The sequence below is a fragment of the Oncorhynchus kisutch genome, linkage group LG1 (assembly GCF_002021735.2).
Source record: "Oncorhynchus kisutch isolate 150728-3 linkage group LG1, Okis_V2, whole genome shotgun sequence".
Classification (NCBI taxonomy): domain Eukaryota; kingdom Metazoa; phylum Chordata; class Actinopteri; order Salmoniformes; family Salmonidae; genus Oncorhynchus; species Oncorhynchus kisutch.
The window spans coordinates 70471981-70496348 of record NC_034174.2 but is presented as its reverse complement, the minus strand read 5'-3'; the positions used below and the strand labels follow the sequence as shown (position 1 = coordinate 70496348).

Here is a 24368-nt window from a genome sequence, read left to right as displayed (position 1 = left end):
AATCCCCACTGGATCAAAAAATAAAAAATAGCGCTGTCCAAGCTTATAGCCAAAGCAGAAGCTGGGTTGCATATTTTATTCTTGAAAGGTCCATGATTAATATATTTTGTTTTGCGTCTAATGGGTGAGTCCATTTCGGTCCGGGCTGAATGCATCACTCAAAATGCTGGCCCTATTCCACACTGTTGTTGGATGATCCATACCCAGGTTAACCATCAGTAGGAACATTTTCCCATGGAAATAGAATCTCATTTTAGTTCTGTACATATTCCTCCATTTGGAATTATTTCCCTGTCTTTATCATCATTGCTTTCATTCAACCAGTAATAACTGGTACTGACCATAATTTGTCCAGTATATCTGAGTAGGCTTTTTTGTTATGTTACTACATGGTATTATGTTAACAAAACAACAAGTGTGTAATGTTATATCAATGTCCATTATGGTCACCCTTCTCTTCAGGAAAAGACCTGTGTCCCTCCATGAACAGAACGGTAAGCCTGGTGGTCCTGGTCGTGGTAGAGGAGGCCGGGGACCCCCAGGGAAGCTTCAGACCGTGGCCTCCCAGGAGGAGTTCTGCGGTCCCGGGGACATAGACTGGCGGGACGGCCGGCACCTGGAGAAGGTCCGCTCCCATGACTACCCCGACGGCGGCGACCAAGGAAATCGCCCCGACCTCCGGAGACGCCCCCCGGAGGAGGATGAGCTGGAGCGCAAGCGGCGCCAGGAGGAGGAGTTCCAGACGCGTTACCGCAGCGACCCCAACCTGGCGCGCTACCCGGTCAAGCCGCAGAAGGAGGAGCAGGAGATGCGCATGCACGCCAAGGTGTCGAAGGTGCGCCACGAGCGGCGCCACAGCAACAACGCCATCAATGAGGTGGGGCTGGAGGGCGGGGGAGGAGGGGGAGGGAACATGGGGGATGTGCCTGAGAATCGTCTCCGGAGGGGCGGCGGTGGGATTGGTGGAGAACCGGACCGCAAGGCATCCTTGGAGAACCACCGCACCTACTCCATGGACAGGACCGTGGGGGGTGGTGGGGGTGGCGGAATTGGGCAGGGACCCCAGGGAGGTCCCCCCCTCCTCAAACAGAACCAGAACCACGGACCCCTTCAACCATCCGGTGGTGGCCCGCGAACGGGCCCCCATCCTGGTGCTCCTCACCCCCACCAAGGACCCCCACCCCCAGCAGGCTGGGATCCCCCTAAGGGACCCCACCCCAGCCAACTGGACCCCAATTCCCAGGCAGCCATGATGCACAAGGCTAGGAGGGAGAAGTCCGGGGACAGCCTGCTGCGGAAGGACTCCCAGAGCTCGGACCAGTCGGAGTCGCTGCGGCCGCCCCCACCCAGGCCCTACAAGAGCAAACGGGGCGTCAACAAGAGGCAGATGTCTATAAGCAGCTCAGAGGAGGAGGGCGCCTCCACGCCAGAGTACACCAGCTGTGAGGACGTGGACATGGAGAGCGTCAGTGAAAAAGGTCAGAAGTAATCTCTCGCTCTCTCTCTCTGATAGCTCTTCTCATGTCTATATGATTGGTCATGCATTCAGATATTTTAACATTGGAAGAATGATCAAATCTGTGGTGAGTTGGTGTTTTGGCTACCTGTGTGGAGAGTGTCAGCGAGAAAGGTCGGATTCTTCAGTTTTCTATCAGATCGAATCATCTATATTAGCTGGTTTTGTGTCAGTATTGTCAGAGATTTCGACATTGGTGGAATGATCAAACTTTTGTTAGAATTTATGGTTTTATGGTCACCTGGGTGTCGCTACTAATGCAATATTCTCTTAACTTTTTTGTTATTATCAAAATCGCTTTGCTCTAGGTTTCCATCAAAATAAAGAATTTAAATGTAAATTTCAAAGTTTACTGGGGCTGTATCTCCCTGCCTATAATGTGTTATGGCCTTGACTCGGAACAACATTGTCATTCATCCACACCGCTGAAGCCAAACCCTATTGCTTCCCGTCCTGGAACAGGACAGCTCTCTTTTATTTAGGAAACGTCCTGTGATTTAGGCCAGCAGATTTGGCAGGATTAGGTCGGTGGCTAGTGCGGCTAACGCTAGGTAAAGCTTCCCCGCCAAAACACCGGCTGCATCCTGCTGTTAACGGATAGGATATAATCGAGTTTGGGTGTCACCATTGTGGCCGGCCGCATGTTCAGTTTTGGCTTCTCGTTTGCTCACGCCGGCCCGCAACAGCTTTGCAATTCACTCTTCTTGACTAAATAAGGCTATGCTATTTTAGCAGTTAGCTTGTCGACGGAGGATGCCATGACGACGGTTGTCGTTTTGTTTATCTGTGCACTCATCACACTCACCACTAACCCCCACCACTGGTCGCTCCGGGCCAATCCCAATCCCAAATGAGATGATCAGATTAGGTTAACACATGGGAATAGGGTGTTTAACGGGGGGCGACAGGCGGGTGAAATAGTTAGAAAGTTAGCTGTCGTAGCTAGCAAGTGTTTAGCAGTGTTTACTTCAGGAGTAGGCCAGTCCCAAATCCAGCATGGGATTTACATTTGATGTTGTCCGCGGTAAACAAATTCTGAGGCGGGACCAGGCTAAAGGCTAAATGTAGCTATGTGAAGTGTAACTCAGCCGTGTAAAAGCCTGGGTTCACGAAGACAACGCACGTCCAGTAAATACGGTTTCGTTCTGTTCTTTTTGGGGATAAAGTATTGATGGTGTAGATGGATATGTGGTTGGTTAATCTAAAACCTCACAACGAGACGTTTCGGTCAACTTCCGGGTTGTTGCGTGTTTTTTCTTTCATTTACAGTGATACACTTGAACGGCTCCAAATTGTAAGCGAGGGTACAGATACACCCCAAACCTACTTTACATGCTATTTAGTAGACCTGTGAGACAGCTTTACTGTTGCAATCAAACCAGTCAAATGAGATAGTAAAACACTTATGCCATGTCGTCTAATATCTTGTTGGGAGGTTAGCAGTTTGAATACGCTCCTGATGCAGGCTATATTTTGCAACTAGGGCCTTTATAAAATGCCCAAGGAGGACACCTTTATGGAATTAATCATCTATTTAAAGATGCATTTGGGATTGATTTAGGAGCTAAGAGTCTATTTTGGGATTGATTTAGGAGATAAGAGTTTGCTGTTTACAGTTAAAGGAGGGAGTGGAGATTCAGCCAATCTGATTGGTTGGCTTCCTCAAAGATGTCAAGTTGTGGAAGATAATATAGTAAGGAGGAAATGACAGGAGAAATCAGACCTAAGGTTCATTTTAGTGTTGATACAAATTCTTCAGTGTGTTTTTAGACAGTGTGTGTTTGTGTGTGTAGGCCTATCCATCTGCGATGCCCTCCTGATGACCTCCTTCAGGTCAAATCACAGAATTAAATAGAACACTATAATATACAGTATAATGTATATAATAACACTGTGATACATTGTTATGGATCAAATACATTATAAATACATTATTCACAGAAGGGTTGTCAATTCCTGTCAGATTAGTGTAAAACCTGCAGCATTGATGTCTGACCTTACTACAGGGTCAGGGTCAAGTCAAATCTGAACCTGGATCAGCCTCTAACATTGACCAGATTTATCCCTATTAATAGAAATAGATTCAGGATGAGAGGGGATCGTCTCCAGATTCTCTATGTTTTTGTAACTCTGGCCATGTGACCTGAGTTTTTACAGGTACATACAGTAGACGTTGACTTTGAATAGCTAAACATTCCTCATCGGTAATTATTATTAGGCTGTTAGTTTTTGCACCCAGAAAAGAAGTGCTCCAGATCGTGTGATCTGATGTCCAATATTAATCTGCTAAAAACAGAAAAGGGAACCGTCAGCACTCTGAATCGAGGAGTCAGCAGGAACGTTTTGAAGTAGTTCCCCCATTGCACTTTCCAATTTCAGATTGCGCTTCACATTTTTTAGATCTCACTTTCGAATCAACAAAAAGATGAGTTGCACCCCTCAACTTCAACCCCTACTTCCTCCCTCCTCTCCCTCCTCTCCTGACCACTTACTTTCCCTTAGCTCTTTATACACACGTCTCTGATCAGTGTCCAAGCTGGCCGTGGACCTGTAGGTTCAGGGACTTGTCCCTGTTTCTAAAGTCACACACCAAAGTCCTGCTATTCTGTTGACGTCATTCATTGAAGACATAAAAGGGTGGATGAGGCCTTGAAGGAGGTAGGAGGCTTTGGAGGACGTGTGGGACTGGGTCGATGGGTAGAGCTGGTTTGGACTGAAGTGTGGCCATTCTCCAGTCTCTCTGTCTCGGCACCATCTGTCAGTAGGGCTGGTAATGAGAGTTGGGCGACAGACCGACAAGGTCCCAGTTTGTCCCCTTGTCTCCTGGTGTGTTGGACTGAGTTGACTTAGTCTGACGGAGACTGGAACTGACTTTCTCGTTTTAGCTTTTACCTCTCTCTCTCTCCGTCTCTCTCTCTCTCTCAATCTCTCTCTCTCTCTCTCTCTCTCAATTCAATTTCAATTAACTTATTAGCTTTATTGGCATGGGAAACACATGTTTACATTGCCAAAGCAAGTGAAATAGATAATAAACAAAAGTTAAATAAACAATAAAAAATGTACAGTAAACATTTCACTTACAAAAGTTCCAAAAGAATAAAGACATTTCAAATGTCATATTATGTCTATATGCAGTGCTGTAATGATGTGCAAATAGTTAAAGTACAAAAGGAAAAATAAATAAACACAAATATAGGTGTAACGAGATTCGTTTTCCTCTGACGAGGAGTATGAAGGATCGGACCAATATGCAGCGTGGTACGTGTCCATATTGAGATTTATTAACACTGAACATAAAAAAAACAAAATAAGAAGGAGAACGAACGAAAACTAAACAGTTCTGTCTGGTGAAGACACAGACAGAAAACAATCACCCACAACTAAAATGGGGAAAACAGGCTACCTAAGTATGATTCTCAATCAGAGACAACGAACGACACCTGCCTCTGATTGAGAACCATACCAGGCCAAACACATAAATACTACATAGGAAAAAGAACATCAACTACCCACCTCAACTCACACCCTGACCAAACTAACACAAAGACAAAATATAGGAACTAAGGTCAGAACGTGACAGTATCCCCCCCCCCCCCCCCCCCCCCCCCCCCCAAAGGTGTCTCCGGCCGCGAAACCTGAACCGATAGGGGAGGGTCTAGGTTTGCGTCTGTCCATGGTGGCGGCTCTGGCAGCTCCTGACTGACGGGCGGCTCTGGCAGCTCCTGACTGACGGGTGGCTCTGGCAGCTACTGACTGACGGCCGGCTCTGGCAGCTCCTGACTGACGGGCGGCTCTGGCAGCTCCTGACTGACGGGCAGCTCTGGCAGCTCAGGACAGACAGGCGGCTCTGGCAGCTCAGGACAGACGGGCGGACCTGGAGGGAGGAGACGGAGAGACAGCCTGGTGCGTGGGGCTGCCACAGGACCCACCAGGCTGTGGAGACCTACAGGAGGCCTGGTGCTCGGGGGAGGCACCGTATGGACTGGGCTGTGGGGGAGCACTGGAGCCCTGGTGCGCAGTCTTGGCACCACTCCTCCCGGCTGGATCACCATTTTAGCCCGGACCATCCAGAGTTCAGGCACAGGTTGAACCGGGCTGTGGGTGAGCACTGGAGATCTGGTGCATACCACTCGCACCTCTCCCTTAGGCTCAATACCCACATTCGCCCGGCACGGGCGGAGCGCAAGCATAGGACGCACTGCACCCTCCCAGCACCCCGGAGACAGAGCACGCAGAGCCGGCGCAAGATACCCTGGGCCGAAACGGCGTACTGGAGACCAAACACGGGCTGCCACAGGACCCACCAGGCTGTGGAGACCTACAGGAGCCCTGGTGCTTGGAGGAGGCACCGGATGGACCGGACTGTGGGGGAGCACTGGAGCCCTGGTGCGCAGCCTTGGCACCACTCCTCCCGGCTGGATCACCATTTTAGCCCGGACCATCCAGAGTGCAGGCACGGGTTGAAATCTCGTGCCTGTCGTTCTGCCGTGCTACCTCCTCATATCGCCGCCGCTCAGCTTTCGCTGCCTCCTGCTCTGCCTTGGGGCGGCGATATTCCCCAGCCCGTGCCCAGGGTCCCTTTCCGTCCAAAATCTCCTCCCATGTCCAGGAGTCCAGCACCCTCTGCGCCTGGTTACCACGCTGCTTGGTCCGATTGTGGTGGGTGATTCTGTAACGATATTCGTAGGTGGAAGAAGGTGAAGAGGACCAAGGTGCAGCGTGGTACATGTTCATGGTAAATTTAATAAAGAAACTGAACACTAGAGCAACAAAAAAAAAAAAAAGTGGAACAAACGAAAACGAAACAGTTCTGTCTGGTGAAGACACAGAGACAGAAAACAATAACCCACAACTAAAATGGGGGAAACAGGCTACCTAAGTATGATTCTCAATTAGAGACAATGAACGACACCTGCCTCTGATTGAGAACCATACCAGGCCAAACACAAAACACAACTTAGTAATTAAGAACATAGACTACCTACCCCAAATCACGCCCTGACGAAACTAACACAAAGACATAATAAAGGAACTAAGGTCAGAACGTGACAATAGGTTTGCTTGTTCTTCACTGGTTGCCCTTTTCTTGTGGCAACAGGTCACAAATCTTGCTGCTGTGATTGCACACTGGTATTTCACCCAATAGATATGGAAGTTTATCAAAATTGGATTTGTTTTCAAATTCTTTGTGGGTCTGTGAAATCTGAGGGAAATATAGTATGTGTCTCTAATATGGTCATACATTTGGCAGGAGGTTAGGAAGTGCAGCTTTCACCTAATTTTGTGGGCAGTGTGCACATAGCCTGTCTTCTCTTGAGAGGCAGATCTGCCTTAGGTGGCATTTCTCAATAGCAAGGCTATGCTTACAGAGTCTGTACATACATTTCCTTAATTTTGGGTCAGTCACAGTGGGCAGGTATTCTGCTACTGTGTACTCTCTGTTTAGTGTACTCTCTGTTTGACATTCTAGTTTGATATATTTTTTTGTTAATTCTTTCCAATGTGTAATAATTATCTTTTTGTTTTCTCGTGAATTGATTGGGTATGATTGTGTTTCTGTCCTGGGGCTCTGTGGGGTCTGTTTGTGTTTGTGAACAGAACCCCAGGGCTCTTCTCCATATTCATTTCTCTGTAGGTGATGGCTTTGTTATTGAAGGTTTGGGAATCGCTTCCTTTTAGATGGTTGTAGAATTAGTGGGTATCGACCTAATTCTGCTCTGCATGTATTATTTGGTGTTTTACGTTGTACAAGGATATATATTTTTTCCAGAATTCTGCATGCAGAGTCCGTCTAACTCTCTCTATCTCTAACTCTCTTTATCACTTTCTGTGTATCTTATCTATCTGCCTCTCTCGATCTCTCTACTCTCTCTACCTCTCTCTCTCTCTCTACCTCTCTACCTCTCTCTCTCGCTCTCTCGCTCTCACGCTCTATTGCTCTCTCCAGGTGATTGGGACTGCCATCCTCTGGATCCTGCTGTGTGGCATGTAAGTTTCAGGAGAAAGTGACAGATTTAGGTTTTGCTTAAGCTGACTCAACTCAGACTCACCACCCTAGGACACGCACGCACAGACACACACACAAATGCACGCATAGACACACACACGCAGACACACACACACACACACACACACACACACATGTATGCACACACACACATTCTACCCTATTAGTTTCATTCCCCGCAGTGTCTGTGTAAGTGTGTGGGCGTACTCTACCCACCATTCATTACCTAATATAGATTCTTGCAACATTAGAAACAGTCCAGACTAGACATAATTGCTTAGAGTGTAAATTGATATAGTATGTGTTTATTGTGGATGGGCAAGTCCCTCCTAGTTGGCCTGGGTGGGAGAGTTGTCCTCACAAGGGATGCAGAGACTCTCTGTCTTTCTCTTTCTCTCCCTAACTTGTTTTTACCTTTCTTACCCTCACTCCTCTCCCTCTCTGTCGCTACCTATATCCCCTCTCTACCACTCTCCCCTCTCCGTCTCTCCCTCTTTGCCTCTCTCTCTGTCTGATGGAATTAAATCTCCCCCTCTCACCGACTCCCCCTCTACAGCATCCAGTGACATGGCAGCCGTCCAAGGAGGGCGACCACTTAATCGGACGCATCACTCTGAGCAAAAGGTCGGCCATGCCCCGCGAGGCAGGCTCCTTACTAGGGTTAAAGGTAAGAGGGAATCACTAGCGGCATCCCTTTCAATCACTACAGTGTTACCACAACCGCTGTGTATTGTGTACTGAGACCGTTGGGTGCAGGACATCAGAGCACCCAGGCTCAGATGTGTGATGGTGTATTGTCAAAGGATGTGTATGATAAAGGAAGTCTGGGAAAACTACCACACTAACCACTGTGTATCCCCGTGTACTGAGGCCACCCGGGACTCTAACGTCTGACCTCCACATTAGGTAGCCTCGCGGCTAAGAGCGTTGGGCCAGTAACCGAAAGGTTGCTGGTTTGAATCTCCGAGCCAACTAGGTGTGGGAAAAAATCTGTTGATGTGCCCTGGCGCAAGGCACTTAACCCTAATTGCTCCTGTAAGTTGATCTGGATAAGTGTCTGCTAAATGACTGAAATGTAAGTGATGCTAGTGTACTATCCACAGGAGTATATAATAAAGGAACCTATGGGGACATGCTGTAGATTTGTACTCGGCTGGGACGGTATCCAGATTGTCATACCTTCATACTGACCTTGTACCTTCCCAGGATATTCGGTGATACTGGCACTGAACACAAGGGGCAGTGTTTTAATTACACTGTTATCTATGTACTGAGCTCTTGGTCTTGTGTCTGAACAGCCCGTGTTCTGTTCCCCTTTTAGGTTGTGGGTGGGAAGATGACAGAGACAGGGAGACTGGGGGCCTTCATCACCAAAGTCAAGAAAGGAAGTCTGGCGGACATTGTTGGCCACCTACGAGCTGGTAAGCAGCGTGGAAACAACATTCAGACATTCAGGGTTATCTGGTGGAGAAGTGTCGTCAGTCTGGTAGCTCTGTGAGATTGTCTGTGTGTTCTTTTTGAGCTGCGAAAAGCTACCATTTCTACCTGAACACTTTGTGTTGTGAACAGAGGTTGTTCAGTAAAGCGCCAGGCTAGGTTGAAAAAATAGAGGTTAATTAAGACAACGTAATAATTCCATGCGCCAGCGTTAGAAAACAAACACATTCATTTGACCAGCGCTGTTGCTGATTCTACAGAATTGGCTTTGAAAACGTTACCAGTGGTCGGGACATCAAGTAATAAAATGGCTGTAGATAATTAGATTTTTTTTTAAATAAATTGAATGACAGTTAAACAATTCTGCTTTAGTTTGCTGAGTACACTACGATTGTGTTTATTTTCCACTTTGATGGTGAACTTTCTGTACCTGGTAACATTCACTTCTAGTCATTTTCACTCCGGCGCTGGTCCAATGATTTAGTTTATTTTCTAACACTTCTGCAAGGAATTATTACATTGCCTTATCCTTTGTTATCTTTAACCTAGGCTCCATGCTTACCCATGAATCAGCTGTTTTAATCTTGTTTCCTGTTTTCCAGGTGATGAGGTACTGCAGTGGAACGGGAAGTCGTTGCCGGGAGCAACCAAGAAGGAAGTGTACAACATCATTCTGGAATCCAAGGCGGAGCCTCAAGTGGAAATAGTTGTCTCAAGGCCTATTGGGTAAGACTGACTTCCTGTGTGAAATGCTAAATTCCCATTTTGGAATTGTTGTGCGATACACTGCAACTATTGTGTGACTATTTTGCACTGCGTTTGCCATTTTGGACTATTATTACTACTGCGACTGTTGTGGGCCCTTTTCTGACTATTTCTAATTTTGAAGTGAAATGTTGACGGCCATTGTCTTCTTTACCTAAAAGATCTATCCACCGCATCATTTCCAATAACTTCTTGAGAAAGGTGTATAGAGCGTATCAGTAAGTACATACTTAATGTGGACATAGTGACCACTATGTCGTACGGTAGTCCTTCCCTGAGGCCTAACCCCGATGTAACCCCTAACATCCTAGACCTTAGAGAAACCCTTATAAGGCAAGTTCCCTCTCTTCTCTCAACCCATACGTCTCTCCCCCGTGTGGGTATGAACTACCGCTCTCTAACCCAACACCCAGTTTGTGTACGTGTCTGTGTTTTTCCTTTTCGATACAAACAAACATACGATTGAGGTATTGTATGTGCTGGCACTCTGTATCAAATGGAGGTTGGTGATGGCTGTTGGTCAGTGACTATTGCATAGGTCTGTGCAGAGGTTTGATGTAATCTTCCTCCCATCTTACAGAGACATACCAAGAATTCCAGAAACATCACATCCTCCTTTAGAATCGAGTAAGTGTCAACAAAGCTTTGGTTTTCCTTGATGAACAAAACGGCATAGTTAATTGGTGTTAATATACAGTTAATATACCGTCTTTCACATCCTGGTTCTTTCCCCTGTCAGCGGGCTCCAGTTCCTTTGAGTCTCAGAAGATGGAGCGTCCCTCCATATCGGTCATGTCCCCCACCAGCCCTGCTACCCTCAGAGCCCTCCCCGTCATCCTGCCTGGACAGCTCTCTGTGAGTACTGGATATATGCTGGATCTACACTGGACTATACTGGACTATACTGGACATTAATGGACTATTACTAGACTATTACTGGACTATTACTGGGCTATACTGGACTATTACTGGACTATACTGGACTACTATTGGACAATTACTGGACTATACTGGACTATGACTGGACTATACTGGACTACTACTGGACTATTACTGGACTATACTGGACTATACTGGACTATTACTGGACTATACTGGACTATTACTGGACTATACTGGACATTAATGGACTATGACTAGACTATACTGGACTATTACTGGACTATTACTGGACTATACTGGACTATTACTGGACTATACTGGCCTACTACTGGACTATTACTGGACTATACTGGACTATTACTGGACTACTACTGGACTATATACTGGACTATACTGGCCTACTACTGGACTATTACTGGACTATACTGGACTATTACTGGACTATACTGGACTATATACTGGACTATATACTGGACTATTACTGGACTATACTAGACATTACTGGACATTACTGGACTATACTGGACTATATTGGACTATTACTGGACTATACTGGACTATTGCTGGACTATACTGGACTATACTGGACTATTACTGGACTATACTGGACTATTACTGGACTATACTGGACTATTACTGGACTATTACTGCTCTATACTGGACTATTACTGGACTATATTGGACTATTACTGGACTATACTGGACTATTGCTGGACTATACTGGACTACACTGGACTATTACTGGACTATTACTGGACTATACGGTACTATTACTGGACTATTACTGCTCTATACTGGACTATTACTGGACTATACTGGACTATTACTGGACTATTACTGGACTATTACTGGACTATTACTGCTCTATACTGGACTATACTGGACTATTACTGGACTATTACTGGACTATACTGGACTATTGCTGGACTATACTGGCCTACTACTGGACTATTACTGGACTATACTAGACTATTACTGGACTATATACTGGACTATATACTGGACTATATCCTGGACTATTACTGGACTATACTGGACATTACTGGACATTACTGGACTATACTGGACTATATTGGACTATTACTGGACTATTACTGGACTATACTGGACATTAATGGACTATGACTAGACTATACTGGACTATTACTGGACTATTACTGGACTATACTGGACTATTACTGGACTATACTGGCCTACTACTGGACTATTACTGGACTATACTGGACTATTACTGGACTACTACTGGACTATATACTGGACTATACTGGCCTACTACTGGACTATTACTGGACTATTACTGGACTATTACTGGACTATACTGGACTATATACTGGACTATATACTGGACTATTACTGGACATTACTTGACTATACTGGACTATATTGGACTATTACTGGACTATTACTGGACTATACTGGACTATTGCTGGACTATACTGGACTATACTGGACTATTACTGGACTATTACTGGACTATACTGGACTATTACTGGACTATACTGGACTATTACTGGACTATACGGTACTATTACTGGACTATTACTGCTCTATACTGGACTATACGGTACTATTACTGGACTATACTGGACATTAATGGACTATTACTAGACTATACTGGACTATTACTGGACTATTACTGGACTATACTGGCCTACTACTGGACTATTACTGGACTATACTAGACTATTACTGGACTATATACTGGACTATATACTGGACTATATACTGGACTATAACTGGACTATACTGGACATTACTGGACATTACTGGACTATACTGGACTATATTGGACTATACTGGACTATTCCTGGACTATTCCTGGACTATACTGGACTATACTGGACTATTACTGGACTATTACTGGACTATACTGGACTATTAGTGGACTATACTGGACTATTACTGGACTATACTGGACTATTACTGGACTATACTGGACTATTACTGGACTATTACTGGACTATACTGGACTATACTGGACTATTACTAGACTATACTGGACTATTACTGGACTATACTGGACTATTACTGGACTATTACTGGACTATTACTGGACTATACTGGATCTACACTGGACCATACTAGACTGTACTGGATCTACACTGGACTGTACTGGACTATACTGGACTGTACTGGACTATACTGGACTGTACTGGACTGTACTGGACTATACTGGACTGTACTGGACTATACTGGATTTACACGGGACTGTACTGGACTATACTGGATCTACACTGGACTATACTGGACTGTACTGGACTATATTGGATCTATACTAGACTATACTGGACTATACTGGACTGTACTGGATCTACACTGGACTATACTGGTCTGTACTGGGGGGGGGGGCTGGATGCATGGATGTGTGGATGGACGGACGGATTTACGAACAAACAGTCAGACAAATTGATAAATGGCCTATATTTCACTTTTCACAATGTCCTGTGTAATCCAGAACCAATGGTCTACTCTAACTGTATTCATTCAGTCACATTCATCTAATCCCATGATGTTGTTCCTAGGTAAAGCTGTGGTATGACAAAGTGGGCCATCAACTGATCGTCAACGTCCTTCAAGCCATAGACCTGCCCCCCCGACCGGACGGGCGACCCAGGAACCCCTACGTCAAGATGTACTTCCTCCCTGACCGAAGGTAAACCGGTCTCATATTACTAGGGTTAACATTAAGTAGTTGTTATACCTGTGTAAACACACAGTAATTACTGAAGTATATTACCAGTACAGGGGTTCAACATTGTACATAAAAATATAGTTTTTTATGTAACAGTAACCAATATACTTTAAACACACTGTCAACACATTCTCTTCTAATTTGATTCCTGTCTATGTAGTTTTCTGTTATATTTCATCATCCTTATAGTGAGTCACAGACCCTTATTTGGGGACAGTATGTGACAGCTACATACATGACTCGCTGACTTCCTTTGACTCTCCTTCTAAGGTTTGTCTTCCCTCTCCTAACATTCCTCTGCCTTCTCCCCTGTCATGTTCCCAGTGATAAGAGCAAGCGCAGGACCAAGACGGTAAAGAAGAGCGCTGGGCCCAAGTGGAACCAGACGTTCCTGTACTCCCACGTCCACCGCAGGGACTTCAGAGAACGCATGCTGGAGATCACTGTCTGGGACCAACCTAGAATACAGGAGGAGGAGAGTGACTTCCTGGGAGAGGTAAGATACACACACACGCACACACACACACGCACACACACACACACACATACATACATACATACATACATACATACATACATACATACATACATACATACATACATACATACATACATACATACACACTGTTTATAGTACATTTGAATAGTATCTTAATTTTTGTGTAAATTATTACTGTTCTCATATTTTATTCATAGATATTATATTTGTGTGTAAATTATTACTGTTCTCATATTTGTATTTAATAGATTTTAGATTCAAAATGCTATATACCCATTGGTTAGCTGGAATGGAATGTATATTTGACTGTGATATGTGGTTGTCTTACCTGGCTATCTTAAGATAAATGCACTCACTAAGTCATTCTGGATAAGACCTCGTTGATCATTTCTTTAAACAACGAAAGCTAATTTACCAACATTTGTGAAAGTGAATATACTGTATATTGTTTTGAAATGAAACTCGAAATGAAACTTGAAATGAAACAGTATACACAGAAAACAAAACACACACACATTCATTTGCACGTATCCACACACACTTGCAAACTCAAACACGCACAGAGAACCACAGATGGACGCCATCATGTCCTCTATGCTGACGTTGTCTTGTTCTGTATGTCTCTGACTTTCTCTCCTCCTCCTTCTTCCCTCTCACTCCTAGATCCTGATAGAGCTGGAGACTGCCCTGCTGGACGACATCCCTCACTGGTATAAACTCCAGACCCACGACGTGTCCTCTCTACCTCTGCCCCAGCCATCCCCTTACCTCCCGCGCAGACACGCCTCTCACGACAGCCCCAGCAAGAAACTACAGAGTAAGTCTTGTTGTGTGTGTGTGTGTGTGTGTGTGTGTGTGTGTGTGCGTGCGTATGTGTGTGAGAGAGATCGAGAGAGTGTGTGTGCTTGCATGCTTGCGTTCGTGTGTGTGTATGTGTGTACAGTATATACATTGTGTGTGTGTGGTGTATTGACACTGACCTCGGCTATAGATTCTCCCTGCTACAGTATGCCAAGATGAACTTCCTATGAACTTGTTTCCTGTGTGTGCGAGATCGATCGCAACTGCCATGGAAATTCTCAACCCTACTGTGTGTAAACTCTCTACCATGCTGTGTGTAAACCCTCTACCCTACTGTGCGTGTGTAACCCTACCTTGTGTGTGTGTGTGCGTGTCTATCCACTGTTGTGCAGGGTCCCATCGCATCATTGACACAGAGTTTGATGATACAGGTATAGCGGTAGTATCTGAAGGTGGGTGGGGGGGCATGGTTACTGTTACCCAGCTTCAAGTAGTAAGAGTCCAGCACTGGAGGAGAGAGGTGTGACCACTTTACAGCTCCTCTCATTCCCCAGCCTATCTAACCATGGGCTACTTCATTTGATCCCAACTGACAACCTCAGAGATGTTTTACATTGGGGAAAAAATGTCATTGGTTCCCAATTTTACCCCACACTTTGGATTTAACTCTGATTACAGCCCTTTGTAATACCAACGTATACTACAACGATACTATGGTATTACTACAATTCTATTATGGTATGTGTTCTGCCATTATACTGTACACATCCTTTCTCCTCCTCTGCCGGACTGTAGTAATGCAGCTTGTAGAGCAGATCCACTGGGAGCACTGAGTGCATGGAGCTATAGAGCCGTGATGTCGCTGTCCATTCCACTGACGCTGTCACCTGCATGTCTGGTAGTAGAGCCTGAAGTAGTAGTGACTCAAGACAAACAAGACAAGGATATGGTGTATAAACCAGTGCCTGATTCGCACCATAGGGTCAACATGAACTGTGCTGTTCTGGCTCGGCTATTTCAAAAAGGGTATAAGGCTACTTAGCCTGGGTGCCAGACAGTTTCTGCCTTAGCCTGGTTGCCATTGCAAGCTGGCAATGGGGTAACTTTATGGAATGCAGAAACAGTCCGGTACACAAGTTAGCTCAATACCTGGTGGAACTATCCAATGCAACTCTTCAAATGTAACCAAAAAACTTCCAGTGTAAAATATCCCACTCTGATGTGCTACAGTTTGCAGTCTGTATCATTTGTCCTCTCAGCTCCCTCACGTGGCATGGGTTTGATCAGACTAGAGCTGCTATGGGCCACTGTATTAATAGAAGCTGAGCACCAGCATGATCTCTGTAGTTTTGGGGAAACCAAGCGATCACCAGAAGGCGTAGTGGATGTTGAGTGGCGGCGCTCAACACTGACACATTTTGTCAGCAGGTAACATGCTACGACTGCTGATTCCTCCTCCGTATGTGTGTAGGTGCAGAGCGTAACTCGAGGGAGAGGGAGAGGAACAGCACCCTGACTGTCCCAGAGCAGCAGAGACTGGCCCAGCACCGCTCCAGATCGGTGTCCCCTCACCGCGAGGACATAACAAGGGCCCGCTCCCGCCCTGCACACGTCCCCATGCAGAGGTAGCTGCAGTTCTTGTATCACACAGATATACCTAAACTAGTCTTGCGTAGCCATACATCGGAATCACGTTGTTGTCACGCTGCCTGGTTCTCGACGAGACTACACCCACACACATCTGCATTCTTCTTTTTCTCTCTCTCTCTCTCTCTCTCTCTCTCTCTCTCTCTTTCTCTCTCTTTTTTCTCTCGTTCTTTCTTGTTCTCCATCTTCATCTCTCTCTTTCTCTCTCTTTTCTCTTTCTCTTTCTCTTTCTCTTTCTCTCTCTCTTTTTTCTCTCTTTCCCTTTCTCACTCGCTCGCTTTCTCCCTCTTTCTCTCGCTCTCACTCTCTCTTTCTTTCTCGCTCTCTCTCTCTTTCTCTCTTTTTTTCTCTCTTTCTTTCTCTCTCTCTCTTTCTCTCTCGACTCTCTCGTTCTCTCTTTTTCTTTCTTTCTCTCTTTTTTTCTCTCTTTCCCTGCCTTAAAACCTGGTATTAAAATAAAAAAATTTGGGGGGGGGGGGGGGTGGTTGTATCATTTGATTTACACAACATGCCTACCACTTTGAAGATGCTAAATATTTTTTATGGTGAAACCAACAAGAAATAAGCCAAAAAACCTGAACTTGAGCGTGTATAACTATTCACTCCCCCAAAGTCAATGCTTTGTAGAGCCACGTTTTGCAGCAATTACAGCTGTAAGTCTCTTGGGATATGTCTCTATAAGCTTGGCACATCTAGCCACTGGGATTTTTGCCCATTCTTCAAGGAAAAACTGCTCCAGCTGCTTCAAGGCTGATGGGTTCCTGTTGGTGTACAGCAACAGGAACAGATTATCAATTGGATTGAGGTCTGGGCTATGACTACTTCATTCCAAGACATTTAAATGTTTCCCCTTAAACCATTTGAGTGTTGCTTTAGCAGTATGCTTAGGGTCATTGTCCTGCTGGAAGGTGAACCTCCGTCCCAGTCTCAAATCTCTGGAAGATTGAAACACGTTTTCTATTTAGAGCCATCCATCATTCCTTCAATTCTGACCAGTTTCCCAGTCCCTGCTGATGAAAAACATCCCCCTAACATGATGCTGCCACCACCATGCGTCACTGTGGGGATGGTGTTGTCTCATCTGACCAGAGTACCTTCTTCCATATGTTTGCGGAGTCTCCCACATGCCTTTTGGCAAACACCAAAGTTGTCTTTTTTTTCTATAAGCAATGGCTTTTTTCTGGCCACTCTTCCGTAAAGCCCAGCTCAGTGGAACATACTGCTTAAAGTGGTCCTATGGACAGATACTCCAATCTCAGCTGTGGAGCTTTGCAGCTCCTTCAGGGCTATCTTTGGTCTCATTGTTGCCTCTTTAATTAATGCTATCCTTGCCTGGTCTGTGAGTTTTGGTGGCCGGCCCTCTCTTGGCAGGTTTGTTGTGGTGCCATATTCTTTCCATTTTTTAATAATGTATTTAATGGTGGTCTGTGGGATGTTCAAAGTTTCTGATATTCTTTTATGACCCAACCCTGAACTCTACTTCTCCACAACTTTGTCCCTGACCTGTTTGGAGAGCTCCTTGGTATTCATGGTGCCGCTTGCTTGGTGGTGCCCCTTGCTTAGTGGTGTTGCAGACTCTGGGGTCTTTCAAAACAGGTGTATATATACTGAGATCATGTGACAGATCATGTGACACTTAGATTGCACACAGGTGTACTTTATTTAATTAATTATGTGACTTCTGAAGGTAATTGGTTGCGCACCAGATCTTATTTTGGGGCTTCATCGCATAGGGGGAGATTACATATGCACGCACCACTTTTCCATTTTTCATTTTTTGAAACAAGTAATTTTTTTCACTTCACCAATTTGGACTATTGTGTATGTCCATTACATGAAATCCAAATGAAAATCAATTTAAATTACAGGTTGTAATGCAACAAAATAGGAAAAACGCCAAGGGGGTGAATACTTTTGCAATGCACTGTATGTATACAAGTACCGGTTGGACACAGCTACTCATTCAAGGGTTTTTCTTTATTTGTACTATTTTCTACATTGTAGAATAATAGTGAAGACATCACAACTATGAAATAACACATATGGAATCATGTAGTAACCAAAAAAGTGTTAACCTCTCTAGGGTATGTTAAAATAATCACTTACCTTTGATCATCACTTACCTTTGGTGATCTTCATATGGTTGCACTAAGAAGACATTAATTTATTCAATAAATGTTCCTTTTGTTCGATAAAGTCTCCCTTTATATCCGAAAACCTCCATTTTGTTCACACGTTTTCTTCAGTAATCCACAGGCTCAAAGGCAGTCACAACAGGCAGACAAAAAAAATCCAAATTGTATCTGTAAAGTTCATAGAAACATGTCAAACAATGTTTATATTCAATCCCCAGGTTGTTTTTAGCCTAAATAATCGATAATATTTCAACCGGACAATAACGTCGTCAATATAAAAGGTTAACAAGAAAGGCACTCTCTCGGTCGTGCACATGAAAAAGCTCTGTGACACGGCAGGGTCCACTCATACAGACTGCTCTTACTCCCTAATTTTTCAAATTACAAGCCTGAAACAATTTCTAAAGACTGTTGGCATCTAGTGGAAGGCATAGGAACTGCAATTTGAGTCCTAAGTCAATGGATACTGTAATGGCATTGAATAGAAAACTACAACAACAAAAGAAATCCTACTTCCTGAATGGATTTTTCTCAGGTTTTTACCTGCCAAATCAGTTCTGTTATACTCACAGACATTATTTTAACAGTTTTGGAAACTTTAGTGTTTTCTATCCAAATCTACTAATTATATGCATATCCTATCTTCTGGGCCTGAGTAGAAGGCAGTTTAATTTGGTGACGCTTTTCATACAAAATTCCAAATGATGCCCCCTACCCTAGAGAAGTTAAACAATGTTATGTTTGTTGAAAGGATCGGATCAAGGCGTGCGTAGAGTTCCACATTCTTTAATAGTGAAAATTACAACAAAAACAACAAAGAATATAACAAACGTCCAGAATTGCAGTGCACAAGGCAACTATACAAAAACAAGATCCCACAACAGAAAGTGGGAAAAAGGGCTGCCTAAGTATGATCCCCAATCAGAGACAACGATAGACAGCTGCCTCTGATTGGGAACCATACTCGGCCAAAAACAAAGAAATAGACAACATAGAATGCCCACCCTAAATCACAACCTAACCAAATAGAGAAATAAAACGTCTCTCTAAGGTCAGGGCGTGACAAACAAATCAAAATATATTTTACATTTAATATTCTTTGATATTCTTCTCCATCTGCAACCGCTGAATAGTATAATATAAAAAGATAGAATATAGAATAGCATAGTGCAACAGTCAAATAATATTACTAGAAAATATTCATATTCATGAAATCACAAGTGCAATATTTTGACACAAAGCTTAGCCTTTTGTTAATCACCCTGTCATCTCAGATTTTGAAATGATGCTTTACAGCGAAAGCAATCCAAGCGTTTGTGTAAGTTTATCAATAGCCTAGCATAGCATTATGTACACTTAGCATCAGGAAGCTTGGTCACGAAAATCAGAAAAGCAATCAAATGAACCGTTTACCTTTGATGATCTTCGGATGTTTTCACTCACGAGACTCCCAGTTACACAGCAAATGTTCCTTTTGTTCCATAAAGATAATTTTTATACGAAAAATACCGACGTTTGTTTGTCGCGTTATGTTCAGAAATCCAAAGGAAAGAGCGGTCACGACAACACAGACGGAAATTCCAAATAGTCTTCATAATGTCCATAGAAACATGTCAAACATTTTTTATAATCATTCCTCAGGTAGTTTTTGAAATATATATTCGATAATATATCAACCGAGTGTGTAGCTTTTTCCATAACAGCGGGAGGAACAATGGCCGTTTTACTCAATTGCGCACCATCTCACTCTGAGAGCACCCACCTCTCCACTTACGCAATGTGATCCTTCACGCTCATTTTTCAAAATAAAAGCCTGAAACTATGTCTAAAGACTGTTGATACCTTAGGGAAGCCATAGAAAAAGGAATCTGGTTGATATCCCTTTAAATGAAGGACAGGCACGCATAGGAACACAGACGTTTCAAAATAAGAGGCACTTCCTGATTGGATTATCCTCAGGCTTTCGCTTGCAATATCAGTTCTGTTATACTCACAGACAATATGTTTACAGTTTTGGAAACTTTAGAGTGTTTTCTATCCTAATATGTCAATTATATGTATATTCTAGCATCTGGTCATGAGAAATAGGCCGTTTACTTTGGGAACGTTATTTTTCCAAACATAAAAATAGTGCCCCCTAGCTTCAAGAGGTTAATAATCTATCAAATTGAAGACGGGTCTATCGTGTTCAATACAGGAAGACAACAAACCAACGCTACTTTTCAAGTCTTGCGCAACACTCAACAGTGTTACCCATTTCCTAGATGGCCGTACTTCTTCATTGCACAAAGGAACAACCTCAACCAAATTCCAAAGACTGTTGACATCCAGTGGAAGCGGTAGGAACTGAAAACAAGTGCCTAAGAAATATCGTTTCCCAATGAGAACTCACTGAACAGACAGAGACCTCAAAAAATAAATTCTGAGCGGTTAGTCCTCGGGGTTTAGCATGCAACATAAGTTCTGTTATACTCACAGACATGATTCAAACAGTTTTCGAAACTTCCGAGTGTTTTCTATCCAAATCTACTAATAATATGCATATCTTATATTCTTGGCATGAGTAGCAGGAAGTTGAAATTGGGCACGATATTTATCCAAAAGTGAAAATGCTGCCCCCTATACCTTAAGAAGTTATTATTGGTTATTACATGATTCCATATGTGTTATTTCATAGTTTTCATGTCTTCACTATTGTTCACATTCATTCATACCCCTGGTTTGACTCTTCAGCACACTCTTATGGCTCAAATCAATTTCCTTTTATGTCCACACTATGAAAAAAACAATGTTATTAGCTAAATGTTATCACAGTAACACTCTGTAACCAAAACCTCAGTAACACTCCTCTCTATGTCCTACCCCTTCAGGAGTCTGGATGAGATCCATCAGAACCGCCACCACTCCTGCTCCCCCTCTCGTTACCATGACTCCCACGGGGAGCACCGCTCCGGGGACTCGGACTACGAGTACTCCGAGGACAGGTAACATCACACAGACAGTGGTGGCTGGTGGCCTTTGTTTATTAGGGAGGAGGTTAGACGTTAGATGCTGTAGGTACTGTATCAGGGAGTTTAAGATTACAGCCGGTCTGAGAATAGTTTGGTGGTTTATGGCAGGGAGAGAGTGTGTGCAGGTTATGCAGTGAAGTTCCAGTGTTTGTGTACAATAAGAATATACTTTGGAGTATCTAATTTGAGAAGAGCTTTGAGTACAATATAGGAGTTGATGCCGACATTGTTTCCTTCTTATTTTGCTCATTTGCAATCAAATACCTTTAGAAGTACAATATTCCTTTATGCCCAATTATTTCAAAGAGGTTGACAACTAGCTTTTAATTTTTGAGGTTGAAAGTGTCGGATACTCCAAGGACAAGTGGAATAGCAGGCTACATTAGTACTGTTCTATACTAATAATCACTAATACGACTAACAGTCTAATGCAAAAGTCTCTTACTAAAAGTTGAATATCATATTTATTAGTATTGATGCTGAATCAAAATTATGATTTCATGATTTCTTCTCATTCATTTCTCATGAGCGGGTTTGTCTGATTTGACCATCCTCTTACGTTGTTGTTTTTGATTGGTTGTTCGGTTCACCCATCGCCATGGCAATCACAGTGAGGTCCTCGAGATGCACAGGTCTATCCGAGGCGGGAGTGCCGAGTGCCTGCACACAAACAGGTAAACAAAAACAACAACAACCAAAAAGCTAGAGACGTTACTGTTATCGTCCCTACCCACCATCTTTCTTCTATTGTATTACCCATCATTCTTTGCATTATCATTCAATGTCAACAACTCCATGTTATCTCGGTCAGTGATACTACAGTCTATGGTTGTGATATAGAGAGTGTATGTTATGTATCACGTGGCAATGTTTTTGTTTAATGTGATGTGTTCCTATTCCATGTGCTGCATCAATGTTTGCTTTTTTGTCTACCTGCATAGAAGGTGGACAATGTGAAAGTCGTCTTTCTAATGTATTCAGCTTTATCTAGTTTTAGAATATCGATGAATTCGTTCCAGACACAAAGGGACTTATTTTTTCACCCGAGAGGCCAAAAATAGTACCACACACTCTCCATGACACCATAAAAACATTGAGTTTATATTGGGTTTTAAACAGATTATCATAGATTACAGAATAGCTCTATCGTTTATCTCAGAATAGTATGAAAATCTCTCTTGGTGAATGACATTTTTGTCTGAACATTTTATCTATAGCAGATTACTGTTATTTTGTTTTATTTATAGAATTGTGTTGTTTTTTCCCCTCTTCTGTTTTTCTTCTCCTCTCAATCAATGCACGGTCTACACTCAAATAACTACACAGGGGCGTAGCTAGGTCCAGCAATACACTACCACCCAAAATGCCCCTATTAGTCAATGGTATAAACAAGGACATATACAGGTAAGAGAGTAGAATAAGAAAACCCTGCTCTCTTTCCTTTTACTCTTCCCCAAAACCTGAACTCAACTCATCGTTGACATTTTGTGGCTTATGATGTTGTATCAACGTTCTCTCAACGTAATTGATTCCCCACACCGACCCCTAACAGAGCTTTACAGATTCGATGTGGTACCACTCTCCGAGGGTGTCTCAGGGGGAGTTGGGATATGCAAAAAAACACATTTCCAATTGGACAAATATAAGCATCCACCAAATTATTATTGATTATAATATGATGACCCTGGACCAGATCTGTTACAGTAGTACTATAGTAGTACTTCACTGTATATTAAAACTATAATCCTATGTACTGTCCTATATACAGTAGATATATTACATGCTTGGTTTCCCCATGCTGTAATTCTTTGACACGTTAAAATCTGTCTAGATGGATTTATATAATCAGCATTACATTTAATCTCCATACATATAATGAACGGCAGGACAATCCCCCATCCCTACATCCCTACTTTCACCGTGTCCTCTGTTGTCATCTATGTCTTGGGCCTCCATCAGACAATCCCCCATCACTACACAGTAGTTGGGGAGAGGAAATACTGAGAATGGGGATTAGGAGGGAGTAGATGTGATATTCTGGTGTCAAATCTGGATATTCCTCCTCCTTGCCTCAAGCTCCAGGGATGTCCATCTGACATATTTATTGCATTGCTGTTTTTATATGGTTTGTTTGTTGACTTCAGTGTCACTGTTGGGTTTCCTTGTACGTCTTTATCATGGTTCATTATTTGGCCTCTCATTCCCTTTGCATGCACGTCAAATCTAGTTTTTCTTTCCCTTTCTTGCATGCGTCTATACCATCTACCACGGATTCACACGCGTGTAGCAACACCCTCCCTGCATGCCTAAAGAGCAAGCCTCCCCGGGGGCATCAGGGAGGGGGCGGTCCTGCCTCCCGTAGCGTTCTCACGCACCGTGTGCTCAGGTTCACTGATGAGGTCACCGTTAGGTAAGAAACCCATTGCCCCACTCCCTTCGTCCTCTGCCCTCCCACCCCCAACGGACTTCACCTCTCCACCCCCGACCCCATGGATGACCCTCTCCCGCCGCCCAAAAGGCCTGCCTTTGCACTCCACCGTCCATCCCTTTGTCAGGGATCATCCTTAACCTCAACTTGTGGAAGACCACAGGACACAAAACAGGGTTGACTGTATTAAACAATGATCAACTAAGTCCTTATTGGCACACTGCAAACCATAGCATACATTGGGGCTCTGTGTCATGTGAGGCAAGAGATGCCAGTTGGACACAGCATCTTTTCCAGTGTTGTGTTGACATTCATGGCTGCAACAAAGACCATGACATGACAAATGACAAGGTCCTCGACTGTAGTAGGCTCCCTGCCAGAGAGAAGTGGGAGAGAAAGAGATTGTGTGTGTGTGATAGAGAGTATTTGTGCTATAGTATGTCTGCTCACGCAAATTTCACCCAGTCCACTCTCCCCCTCCACCAAGAGCAAGTTCCCATGGCAACGCTCCAACCTTCTCATCAGGTGGACTGACTGTACAGTTTGGC

General features: G+C 43.8%; 1 protein-coding gene across 1 annotated transcript in view; it reads left to right on the top strand.

Annotated features, from left to right (window-relative positions):
- The window catches only part of LOC109901498 (regulating synaptic membrane exocytosis protein 1-like), a 105622-nt gene that overhangs the window by 58221 nt on the left and 23033 nt on the right, over nt 1-24368 (top strand). The window contains 14 exon segments of the mRNA XM_031831521.1: nt 463-1478; nt 7464-7504; nt 8080-8190; nt 8845-8944; nt 9563-9686; nt 10306-10352; nt 10465-10580; nt 13130-13260; nt 13624-13795; nt 14462-14615; nt 14992-15030; nt 16071-16224; nt 21252-21365; nt 22004-22066. Coding sequence (XP_031687381.1) covers nt 463-1478; nt 7464-7504; nt 8080-8190; nt 8845-8944; nt 9563-9686; nt 10306-10352; nt 10465-10580; nt 13130-13260; nt 13624-13795; nt 14462-14615; nt 14992-15030; nt 16071-16224; nt 21252-21365; nt 22004-22066 — 2382 coding nt within the window.